General features: G+C 37.5%; 1 protein-coding gene across 13 annotated transcripts; it reads right to left on the bottom strand.

The window, feature by feature from the left end:
• Window positions 1–3096: 3096 nt before the first annotated feature.
• On the bottom strand, window positions 3097–13249 carry LOC307012037 (properdin-like). Of its 13 annotated transcripts, none has more exons than XM_079638241.1 (13): window positions 13138–13249; window positions 8555–8823; window positions 8328–8419; window positions 8034–8096; window positions 7593–7734; window positions 6016–6182; window positions 5759–5929; window positions 5491–5685; window positions 5235–5408; window positions 4423–4614; window positions 3659–3770; window positions 3401–3506; window positions 3097–3307 (listed from the first exon to the last, which is right to left on the bottom strand). In XM_079638241.1, the coding sequence occupies exons 4-13, from the start codon at window positions 8086–8088 to the stop codon at window positions 3299–3301; spliced, it is 1323 nt and encodes a 440-aa protein (XP_079494367.1). In that variant the 5' UTR covers window positions 8089–8096; window positions 8328–8419; window positions 8555–8823; window positions 13138–13249; the 3' UTR covers window positions 3097–3298. The 13 variants fall into 13 exon arrangements, with proteins under 13 accessions (XP_079494367.1, XP_079494368.1, XP_079494363.1 ...); XM_079638242.1 differs by having other exon boundaries at window positions 13129–13242; XM_079638237.1 differs by having other exon boundaries at window positions 8034–8119; window positions 13138–13214.

The raw sequence follows: 13249 nt of genomic DNA, 5'->3' as shown, positions 1-13249 counted from the left end.
TGTGAGGTACCAGGCACTGTAGGAAGCTGCACAGGTGGTACAATGAAAGGGAGAGAGACAGGTGGTGCTGGTGCAATGACAGGAAGCCTGGAAGATGGTCTGAGGTTGCGACCTCCCCTTTAGTTTTGCCTCCCCAGCAGTGTTTGGTGTATTAATTTATTTCTTCTGCTGAACACAAAGGAAGATATTTTGAAAAATGTCAGTAACAAAACAGTTACCAGGTCCCATTGACTTCCATAGTATTTTTTTTTCCTACTATGGAAGTCAATGGGACCTGGTAACTGTTTGGTTACTGACATTTTTCAAAATATCTTCCTTTGTGTTCAGCAGAAGAAATAAATGAATACAGGTTTGAAACAACTTGAGGGTGAGTATATGATGACAGAATTTTCATTTTAAAGTGAACTATCCCTTTAAGGCGAGGCACTACAGGTGAATACGGTACAATTTAAAAATAATAAGATATCACCATGAAACTTCCTCAGTTGATTACTTACACAAGTTCATAAAAAATGTATTACAAGTTTTTGAAATGTGTATGTTTAATTATGCAAATTAGGCATTCTCTCATTAAATATGCGCAATTTTGCATACATTTTCGGTAGATAGATCTGAACATGATAAAGCCAGGTGCAAAATTATTTTTTCATTTTGATTACACACAAGATGAAAAAAGATGTTCAGAGGGATTTCAGGATATATGCTTTCATTACCTATAGGAAATCAAAATATATTGTCCATAGCCTTAAAAAATCGATTTTCTACATATTTTTTTAAATTAAAATCTCACATTAATCAGGCCAGGAATGATTTATTAACAAATCCCTCTGAACATATCTTCAGAATACTGCTAAGTGTATAACTGGAAAGTTTGGTGTACATAGGTGCTACATAGGCTGAGATGTTTCTACTGGAGAATGACAAAAAAACTCATTTGAGAAAAAGGCATTTAAAGATTTGTAATGTAAAAAATCATACTTTTTTAGTGGAAACAACAATTTACTGACACAATATCTTATAAAATCATTAGCAACAACAATACAAATCACCTAAATCACATCAAAACTTATAAACACAGCATTTATGGCCTTCAACTGAGCAGAAAAACAGTCAAAAACACACATCTAAATGTCAGAGCGTGTCACGTGATGCATCTGAACGAATCACGTTGTCAGAAATTGACATCAGCCAATGAGATTTCGCTTTTAGAGATAAATGACCATTATAGAGAGCCTAAGTCCCTCCCCTTCCGGTCGACCACCATGGGACCTTATTTCGGAAAAATATTGTATGGTAGTCAATGGCGAGAGACAACAAATATTTTGATCTCGTTTGAATTGTGCCCTGAATTACACATATGATGTTTGTCAATTTAAAAGATACATTTTAAAGTCAAGAAAGTCGCAGTTTGATGTAAAACTGTTGAGGTATAAGACTGTGAAAATACGTAATTACAAAGACTACAAACCCAGAAGGCGCACATGCGACGTCATACCTTTTCTCTCAATGAATGAAGCTAACTTTACTGAAGCTAACGTCTGTCATTTTTTCTATAGTCTTACATTATAATCCTAACGTTACGCCGTCATGCCTGACTCGTGTTTTGAGCCAGAATACACACATACGAGCAACGGATCTTGTGACGTAGGCTACATAGTGCGAGACGAGAGATGTAGTTCATCGAGCGATTTTCACATACAACTAAACGTTACTCTTCTGTTTTATGACAAACTGCGACTTTCTTGACTTTCATATTTACCTTTTAAATTGACAAACATCATATGTGTAGTTCAGGGGACAGTTCAGACGGAATAAAAAGATAAGTTATCTCTCGCCATTGACTTCCATACATATTTTTTCCGAAATAAGGTCCCATGAGCCGGAAGCGGAGGGGCGGGACTTAGGCTCTCTATACTTTCACGATTGGTTGCTGATAAAAAGGAAATGACCATATTTGGATCCGGCAGCATTGTAAAGGAGAGAGAGAGCTTTCCAACGATGTGTGAGATTAAAGGAAGCAGAGAGAGATCGCGGAGCAGCGCGTTGATTTAGAACGCCAACTTTTGTTGAACTTCGGAGAAATCTACAGCCGCAAACATACAAAGTGTAGTAAAATAAAGATCTAAATGCGTATTTTGGACTTTTTTTCACCACAAGTCTGAAAGAATACATGTTATTGAAGACAAATATCTCAAAATTGACCATTGAAAAAAAACCTATGTTTTTGCCTGCCGGTGTCTCGCCTTAAGAAACGTTTTTATTGTGAGTCTTTTTAAACTACAAATGACTAGTGTGCGTGGCTACTAAAAGTATGTTTTGGATCAAAATGCCGAAACCCGGGATCGAACCAGGGACCTTTAGATCTTCAGTCTAACGCTCTCCCAACTGAGCTATTTCGGCGGATGAGTTTTGGGTTCTGGTGAATAGCCAACTGGGATACATGTGATTGTATACAAAACGATTACAACAAGAGAGTATAACTCTCTGAGACTGACAGATCTGGCAACCATTTTAATTAAATGACAATCTCTACCCAATTATTTTAAACGGATAACGTTAGTCGCCAAAAACAACGGCTTGTCATTTACACACTTTCATGCTTTCTGAAACCTCTTAACTTGACCCGACTCGTTTTAAAATTACCATACCACCTACATATGGTCGCTGTCGCTCATTTCAAAGGCTGCTGCGCCCTCCAGTGTTCACATTTGTCGGCCGTACACGTCATCGAGAATGTTTTATTTAAGAGTAACCTGTGTAAAACTATAACTCTCATTTCTCGTGAGTATAAATTATTGTAATTTCTTTCTTTGAGATGTAATGGTTCCTTTTCTGAAATGAGGCAGCCGCCCTCGATAATGTTTACGGTCGACAAATACGACCACAGGAGGGCGCAGCCTTCGAAATGAGACACAGCCTATAGTCATAGTACATAGAGTCACGTGGTTTGTCGGCAGTCGTCGGGCCAGTGGCGCAATGGATAACGCGTCTGACTACGGATCAGAAGATTCTAGGTTCGACTCCTGGCTGGCTCGCTTCTTTTCTTCATTCGAATAATAATTTGTAGGTATAACAACAAGCATTTCCTCTCACATATTGCATTACTTTAATACTTTATTGTGACAGCAAAGCAGAGTTTACAGAGGTGTGCATTAATCACCATTCAATCCAATCCATATAACAAAAGCTAACAAAGCAAGTATTTTTTTTTTCCGTTGGTAGCATAATTCACAATATTTAACTGCTGTGAACAGTTAGTGTGAACAGCGACTGGTCCTCTTGTCTTCAACAGCTGGACTCAGTCACCCTGATAAAAGTGAGAATATGTCATTAAATTAAAATGTATTCAATTTAATTAGTTAAAATTAATATACATATGCTTTGATCATAATATTACAACCTCATCCTTGCACTTAGGGGCATTACATGGTCTTCTCTCTGTTTTATTTTCCAAACCCTTACAATTCACATCTAGCTTCCCTGAGAATATAGTGAGGTCTTCGGTACTATGAGAGATAAAGAAAACCAAAGAATAATATGTACACTGATTGTGAAACAATACATAACCTATAGCATTTATGTAATGGAATTGCACCCTTATATGATTTATTATAGACAAAATGATCTTTCATTTAGTAGCATGAGATGTTTTCCTTACCCGTATTCAGAGATGTCAGGAACACACGTTTTTTCTCTTGTTTGTGCAGAGTCTGTTCCACAGTTAGGTTTGCAATAACTCCACTCACTCCACTCTGACAAGACACCTTTCACTGAACATAGTAAGAGTGTTATTTATTTGTTTGAAAAACTGACCTTCCATCTGTGATGTTTTGGAAAATCCTATTTTTGTCTGAAACTAGAAGAAACCATAATCTATCATCATTCACAATGTAATGAATGTCCATTTAGTTTGAGATGTAATAACATTAAGTTTGTAAATTTGTAAAATGTCAGACATATTGATGCTAAACCATACAAATGAGCATGAGTTGTATTTATGTAGCTTTCAATTAAAAAAAACATGCGCTGTGTCTGAATATGCCTTCTTCCGTACATTGTATACTAAAAACAGTACGCCAAAAGTGTAGTAAGTCCTAAAACAGTAGGTGAAAAGTACACGGATGACCAACTACTTCTGCCAAGATTCTTGAGTGTGCATCCAATGGACAGTTTACAATACCATGAAGCAACAGCTGCAGAGGAATTGTGAACGCCAGTGAGGTGTCGCAACTGACACCAGTAGGTCACGTGACAGTGATAATATAGCAGAAGCACTTCATCCAAATTGTATTCATACTACTTGTACTCATACTATACAGAACATACTTTTTTAACAGTTGTAAAGTAAGATTCAAACAAAATGTAGTACCTACTAGAGAGAATGCAATTTCAGACACAGCTATGAATTTTCTTTGCACTCACTGGGACAGCCACCAATCTCATAGCAGTTGCCGTGTTGAACAATCTCTCCATCACAGAACTTTCCCTCGTATTCTCTACCATCACAGTCCCTGGTTCTCCTTCGGTTTCCTAACCTTTTTTTACATTTGATTACTCTAGTGGAAGGTTGCTTACATTCTTCCCACTCACTCCATTCGGCCCACATTCCATCAACTGACAGAAAGAGAGAGAAATATGTATTAAGTTAAAGGGTTAGTTCACCCAAAAATGAAAATTCTGTCATCAATTACTCACCTCATGCTCATCTTTAATCCACAAATGAAGATATTTTTAATGAAATTTCTGTCCCTCCATTGAAATTCTATTCACCCAAAACTCTTGACTCTTCAAAACATTCATAAAGAAAATATAAAATAAATCCATATGAATCGAACGGTTTATCTTCTGAAGAGACATGATTGCTTTATTTGATGAGTAGATTTCATTTAGGCTTTTATTCACATATAAACATTGATCAGCGAATACAATCTCTACAATCTCTTTTTGCGATTTTACAATCTCTTTATGAACATTTTAAAGTGTCTGACTTTTGGGTGAATAAACTTTGAATAGAGGGACAAAAATCTCAGATTTCATTAAAAAATATCTTCATTTGTGTTTCAAAGATAAACAATAGTCTTATGGGTTTGGAACGACATGAAAGTGAGTAATAGATGACAGAATTTCGATTTTTGGGTGAACTATCCCTTTAAGAAATTAATTTGAATACCTGTATTATCACACATGCTTTTTTGTTCGTTTAGATCAATATTTCATTGTGTCACACCACTTACTTGGACAAGGGACAGGAATGGTGCAGGTACCATGTTTTTGCTCTTCTCCTTGACACTGTCTGCCACCATGTGTGGGTTTAGGAGAATCACACAACCGTCTTTGTATCTGCAGGCCCACACCGCACGTCACAGAGCAGGGTGTGGAACCTGACCAAGAGCCCCACTTTCCATCAACTGTGGAGTAGAGATATAAAGCTCTGGTTTGTACAATTCTCATATTTTTGGCAGTTTTGTAGAAGAAAACAAAGTATATTACTTGGGCAGAAAGGTAGTCCGCTGCAAGGGCGGGTGTCGGTGTCAGAGCCCTCGCAGTCTCTGCCAAGTGGAAATGTGGATGGAGTGGGGTTGGTGCAAGTCCTTTTACGACGTTCTTTCTGAATGTTATGTCCTTCAGCAATACAAGTAACTGGACAGGGACCCCAGCCTCCCCAACTGGACCACCCGCCATGAGCTAGACATTAAATGGCAGCATGTTCTTAATTTGTAGTATCTTCGGTAAGTAGAAAAAAGAAAACTATACTTACTCGGACAGATTATTTCAGTGTCGCAAGAGGTGAATTCTTCCTCCCCACCGATACAGGAGCCCCCACATTGTGGTAACGGGTTAGAGCAGGTTCTTTGCCTTTTTTTTTGTCCCTTTTCACACGTGACTGAACATGGCTGCCATTTCCCCCACTCTGACCAGCCACCTTCCACTGGACAACACAAATTTAAGGAAACATGAGAAAGCTCATAGAAGCCTTTATGTCTAAATGCAACAATTACTTAATGTTCTTTTTACCTGGGCAGCAGTCTTTTATCTCACATGGTTTAGTTTGAACAGTTCCTAGATTCACAGGGTCTGAGCAATTACCATCTCCGTAACAAGAGCGTCGCCTTTGACTTACTCCCGCTGTACAACTCACCGAGCACTCGCCCCAGGAAGACCACTGAGTCCATGCTGCTCGCCTGGAGGTCAACATACAAGACTCTTCTAAAGGATATGGCCATCATTTGATCTCATTCATTTCAGTTCAGCTGATTCAGTATAGCTTGAAGTGTTGGATTAAAGTCCCCATTAAGTTTTATGGAATATTGCAGTACCCGCCAGCGTTTTTGGTTATTTTCTCAAATATTTCATAGCCCCCAGAATATTTAGTTGTATATCTGAACATGCAATAGGGCTATATGAAAAGAAAGAACGAACCCTCAGCTTTAAAAAAAAAAAAAGAATGTCCCACTCTACATTTGTTCTTGTTTGAGAAGCCGTTTCATTTAAATATAGGTCACAATAGCGAAAAAAGACTATCACAACTTCCGTTTCAAGCTGACTATAAGCACAAAGGTATGGAAGCTTTTTTCCGCCAGAATAAAAAATAAAAAAGGTAATTGCGACTTTTTATCGCAAAATTCTGACTTTTTTCTCTCTCACACTTGCGAGTTTACATCTCAGAATCAATTCTGAAAGTCAGATATGCGTGATATAAAGTCGCAATTGCGGGTTATAAAGTCAGAATTGTGTGATCTAAAGTCACAATTGCGGGTTATGAAGTCAGAATTGTGTGATATAAAGTCACAATTGCGGGTTATGAAGTCAGAATTGTGTGATATAAAGTCACAATTGCGGGTTATGAAGTCAGAATTGTGTGATATAAAGTCACAATTGCGGGTTATATTCTGAATTGTGAGAAATAAACTCGCAATTTTGAGTTTATATCTCACAATTCTGACTTTATAACATGCAAAAGTCTACAAAATTGTTCCGTAAAAGGTACATTACGATTTAAAAAGATTTCCTCAAATAAGAATATTAACATTGCATTCTTTTAAGTTGCAATGAAACAGAAGTAGTGACAGATCTCTGCCGTATTGTGACGTACATTTTGTGTCAGATTATTTAAAAAAGACTTGGTTCTATGCACCGGTTGTTGATGTTCTATGCATTAAGCTTGCAGTTCATTGTTAATGGGCTGCGATTAAGTCAATTTAATGATACAGAACTTAATGTTCAGGATATGTCAACAGGGAGAAGTCAGTCATATTCACTGGAAAATCGAGTTATGACATTATGATTAACATCCCAAAAAAAAATTTTTTTATGTAAACAAATGAAACAGACATGGATGAACCGTTAACAATAAGATCTACATGCATTTACAAAATTGATAGGGTTAATTTTCATTTAATGTTAACTTTTATATTTATTTAAGCTAATATGAAAATGTATGCAACGTCACTTTCTTTTTGGAAACAAATAAAACAATGAACAAATGTGTTAGAAAATAGTTCTCCCATCTTAAAATCGTCATCTAAAGTTTTTCACTCATTTAATAGGATTTTGAACATGAACATCATAAGCATCAGATCAATGAAACTTACCCACAGAACCTACACACTCCATCATTGTTTGTGTAGCCGTAGTTAGGGTTCATGCAACAGGCGTCTTTTTCAACCTCACCCAACAGACCATCACATTTCCCAGTGGACATCGAAAATGCTGAATAACACACTATCTGTGAAACTTCAGAAAGACACCAAATTAATAAATGACACTTAGGGTAGCCTATAATAAAACTTAGTTATTACACATATCTGTTATGGCACAGATTTGTATTATATTCAAAGAATTAGCATGATTCCATTGTTTCAGTGATTACATTTTGATTCTGATTCCAAACACAGTAAAGTTATACCAATTGAATTCAGTATTCGGTACAAAAAGTAGTTGAGGACAAATAATTGTCAGCAAGCCATATTATTTCTTAATTTACATATTACATATTATTACATATTTAGATATTGTCACAAAATTCTCCAAACCTGATTGCTGGACATAAATCCCGAGGAGCACAATCCCCCACAAGATCAGATTCATGGCTGAATCTGTGTGACAGAAATTCTTGATTCTGAATGTGGAAAGACTTGTAAGTTGGATTCAATAAAGCCTGTGGGTAAAATACACTGGCTAATATGACTAGTCAAAGAAACTGCAAACAAATGTGGTTGTGGGTTTTTGATTATTAGCGTTGATCAAACATATCATTAAAGGTTCAAATGTTAATTTCATACATGATAAATTAACTATTTTAACCTATTTAAATTTTAACCACTTACCTCACACACTTCTCTTTCTCGTGGCAAGTAGCTTAAACGCGAGTGGTTTGTTTCGCCTTGCCTCAAAAGTGACTTTCAAAAACATTAGAGACCTGTTAACGAAAACAGGAATTAATAATTGTGAAATTGCTTAACCAGTTTCCCGTATTCGAGTATGATTTTGCGGATTCATGAGAATTTATCTGCTGTAAAAGAATTAAAGTAGTTTCAGTTCCACTTCCACCAACCTTCAGCATTTCAGCACATCTGTTGTGTAAAAGTCACGTACGGTCAAGACGTGTCTCTGTTTCTTCAAATGTATCATAATAACCCCCACAAGGCCCACATGCATACTTATTTTGGCTAAACGCTGAATAAGGCTACTGAACTCAATTTTGAATGCAAAATGGCTAGGCTACTCGTGTGATCCGTGCCGACTTTTTCGGGGGTGGTGGAAGTGGGTGATCGGTCACGAATTTGCAGAATTTGCAGAACCTCCCCAAGAACCTCCGCAAACCTCAAAAAAGAAAAAGAAAAAAAGAAGCCCATTTACATTTATGATTATTATGTAAATAGCATGTAAAAGAAAGAAAAAATTCAGTCATTTGCCAACTTTCTTTTTTTTTTATAGCTTAGGCTAAACCTGGACCATACATATTTTCCACTATATAATATATAGGCTATATAGGCCTACACTTTAATCAAGGAATAATTAGCCTATTTTGGGAAAGGCAGAAGTGCTACTTTTTCCTCAGTTTTCCTCCTTCCTCTGAAAGCACATTGTTTTTTTTATTTGAATGAATCAAGAACAACAAACCATCATAGCCACACACAAAAAGAGAAGGAGAAGGCTATTACACCGTATGAAAGCTGAAAGCTGAACTGAGCTGCATATTGCTCAATTCGTTTTCTGTAATTTTTCGCATTGTGCAATCATTGTTTTCTTAGCGGTTATGCAAAATATCTACAGATAGCCTAGGGTGTGCCAAATGAGATCTGGTGGTAGCGACACAAATTTCTGCCTCACTGCATGATGGTGTTAAATAAAAAGCTAATTTGATTATGATTTACGTACTACGTAGTCTATAATCATATATATATATATATATATATATATATATGTGTGTGTATGTATGTATGTAGGCTATGTATATAGGCAGGCTATGTATGTATGTAGACTCTATGTATAGAACTATGGAGACAGATTAGAATCATTAATAATTCACGCAGAAAACCTGATTTACACATGCGTAGACAATTTCACATGCATAAAACCTAATTCACGTACACACAAAAAAAATTCACGTGCGTGGAAATTTTTTCACCCCACAAAAACCAATTCACATGCGCAAAATAAATTTATATATTCATAAAATACATTTCACAAATGCAAAACACAATTCGTAGATATACAACTGTGTGCAAAAACCTTTGAGTGTTTAAAATGTACGAGTTTATCCCTGAATGTGGACGTGCAATCGTCATTCACGTGTGAATCGCCTCGGATGTGTGTGTGTGTGTTTTTGAGACTTTCCTGGCAGAGCTTTTGACCCACGCGGATCAGTCGTACTCTTTATCCAATCAGATGCGAGCTTACCATTCAACCAATCATATATGGAATCCCCTGAGAGTGCATTCTAGGAGCACGGTTCTGCGCACCATTTGCGCAATACAGATTAATTAGAACGGAAATGAAGCCTCAATGAAGCTTTCAATCCAGCATGGCGAACGAAGAACGGGTACGAGTTTAGTTTATTTAATAAAAGTCTGAGTATACACGGTTTATCGTTTACTCCAGGGGTGCCCAATCCTACTCCTGGCGATCGACTGCCCTGCACAGTTCATCTCCAACCCTAATCAAACACACCTGAAGCAACCAATTAAGGTCTTCAGAGCACGTCAGGATCACTTGAAAATGAAAGGCAGGTGTGTTTGATTAGGGTTGGAGATGAACTGTGCAGGACAGTAGTGGTGGGCAGATCGAGGCTTCGTTAAGCAATGAAACAGTTGATCCAAATGTGCCATATTGTTTCGAGGCTTCGAATCAATCCGACACCCGTCTCCACGGTGACACCTAGTGGTCACTTGCAGGTGTTGATCCTGAAACAACCTTGACGAGCCATTAAAAAAATGTGTTGTTTTTTTATTATTGTATTTTTCTAATATGTGACACTTGTAACCTATAGGCTCATCATCACTGTGCATAATGTTATTTTGGTCCTGCAAAATGAATATTAATAAAGGAAATCAAGCCACAATGTCTCACTTTTTTAGAGATTTTTATTCAAAAATATTAATTTCTCTGCTGTGGAAGGACTTGGGAAAAAATCCTCTCACAAGGGACACTTGTTGCTGGCATGCAACGAAATGTTTTAGCTAGGACATACAAATGAGGAAAGATTACTGCTCTCTCTTTCCAGTAAGTTAGTGGATCATGAGTTCTGGGCATCTATCTATCCAAATCTATCTATCTATGTATCTATCTATATGAATCTATCTATGTATCTAGATATGTATCTATAATCTATCTATGTACCTAGATATGCATCTATAATCTATCTATGTATTTATATATGTAGACTATCTATAGCCTATTTGTATCTATCTATTAATCTAGCTGTCTATATTTATATCTATCTATTGATGTGTCACTATGTAGGCTATACTCTGTCTGTCTCTAGCCTATCAGTCAATGTGTTGTGTAAATTTAAATGTAAGCCTAGCCTATAGCTAACTAATCAAATCGCACTGTCACTATATCACCAAAAATCCGCTATCTCAAAATCAAACTGTAAACGATAAACCGTGTATACTCAGACTTTTATTAAATAAACTAAACTCGTACTCGTTCTTCGTTCGCCATGCTGGATTGAAAGCTTCATTGAGGCTTCATTTCCGTTCGAATTAATCTGTATTGCGCAAATGGTGCGCAGAACCGTGCTCCTCGAATGCACTCTCAGGGGATTCCATATATGATTGGTTGAATGGTAAGCTCGCATCTGATTGGCTAAAGAGTACGACTGATCCGCGTGGGTCAAAAGCTCTGCCAGGAAAGTCTCAAAAACACACACACACACATCCGAGGCGATTCACACGTGAATGACGATTGCACGTCCACATTCAGGGATAAACTCGTACATTTTAAACACTCAAAGGTTTTTGCACACAGTTGTATATCTACGAATTGTGTTTTGCATTTGTGAAATGTATTTTATGAATATATTAATTTATTTTGCGCATGTGAATTGGTTTTTGTGGGGAAACATTTTTTCCACGCACGTGAATTTTTTTTGTGTGTACGGGAATTAGGTTTCATGCATGTGAAATTGTCTACGCATGTGTAAATCAGGTTTTCTGCGTGAATTATTAATGATTCTAATCTGTCTCCATATTGAACGAACAGCATGGACATTCAGCTAACTCTTCTTGATGCACGGTCTGTTTGGTCAAGTCCATCTGTTAGACTCACTCCTGTCTAATGGCCCCATCTACAGGAGTACTTTGGAACTCACAAAAGTAATTCAATTACGATTAACAATAGTATTAATACATTTAATTGAACCTATTTGTTAACTCATTACTCATACTGGCTAAATTTTATTCATCTTCATTAACATTCAACAACTTTTATTACAAGGGAATTTCCAGTAGTTGAGAGCACCATTAACCTCGGAGTCGCAAGAAATAATAAGTAACATTTATGATTCATAGAGCGTCATTAATATTCATCTATCTGATGGCTGAATCTAGCCATCTTGTATTACGTAACATTCACGCCATGCTTTTTCATAGCTGTCAACCACATAAACGCCTGTAATCAGAGGTGTCAAAAGTATTCACATTCATTACTCAAGTAGAAGTATACTAGGGTTTAAAATGACTTCTGTAGAAGTTGAAGTATCAACTCTAGCTTTTTACTCAAGTAAAAGTGTAAAAGTACTGGATTTTAAAACTACTTAAAGTATAAAAGTAAAAGTAATGCAAGGCAAAAAATGCCATTAAGGACAAAAACTTAGACCGCGCCAAAGGGGCCTATAGTGCGTCCCAAAAAAGAAATTCTAAGGCCATAATGACTATAATGTTATATATATTAAAATGTAAATGTTGAAAAACTTGTGAGGCACTAGGCTATCTGTTTCAGCATAATAAGGATTTCGAATATTGCCATCTTTGTGTGGATATTTTGACACACACACAAACACACACACACACACTCTCTCTCTCTCTCACACACACACTCTCTCTCCTCTCTCTCTCACATACACGCACGCTCTCTCACTCTCACACACACACACACACACTCTCTCTCTCTTCTCTCTCACACACTCTCTCTCTCTCCTCTCTCTCTCTCACACACACACTCACTCTCTCTCTCTCTCTCTCTCTCTCTCTCACACACACACACACACACACACACACACACACACTCTCTCTCTCTCTCTCTCTCCTCTCTCTCACACACACACGCACACACTCTCTCACACACACACACACACACTGTCTCTCTCTCTTCTCTCTCACACACACACACACACTCACACTCACACACTCTCTCTCTCTCACACACACACACACACACACACACACACACACTCAGTCTCCCTCTCACACACACACACGCACACACTCTCTCTCCTCTCTCTCTCACACACACAACACGCACGCGCGCACGCACACACACACACACACACTAACGATTATGTTTGCCACTTATCCCGCGATTGTCATAGTAGGCAATATTGTAAAAACGGCTGTCCCCAAAGCAATATTTGACGCGATTTGCCCCGTATTCTTGAGCACAAAACTGTTGATTCATTTCTACCTCGCTTACCGCATCTACAGTAGGTTTCCTTCGGAGGAGTTATGCAGCTTCGCACAACCAAAATGTAAGTTAACTAGCACTACAGCGCGCCGCGCGGACAGCCTCTCACAAGTTAGAAAGA

The sequence above is a fragment of the Phoxinus phoxinus genome, assembly GCF_949152265.1.
Source record: "Phoxinus phoxinus genome assembly, chromosome: 15".
NCBI classification, from domain to species: Eukaryota; Metazoa; Chordata; class Actinopteri; order Cypriniformes; family Leuciscidae; genus Phoxinus; species Phoxinus phoxinus.
The sequence above is the reverse complement of the archived record's forward strand: the minus strand, read 5'-3'. Positions and strand labels throughout refer to the sequence as shown.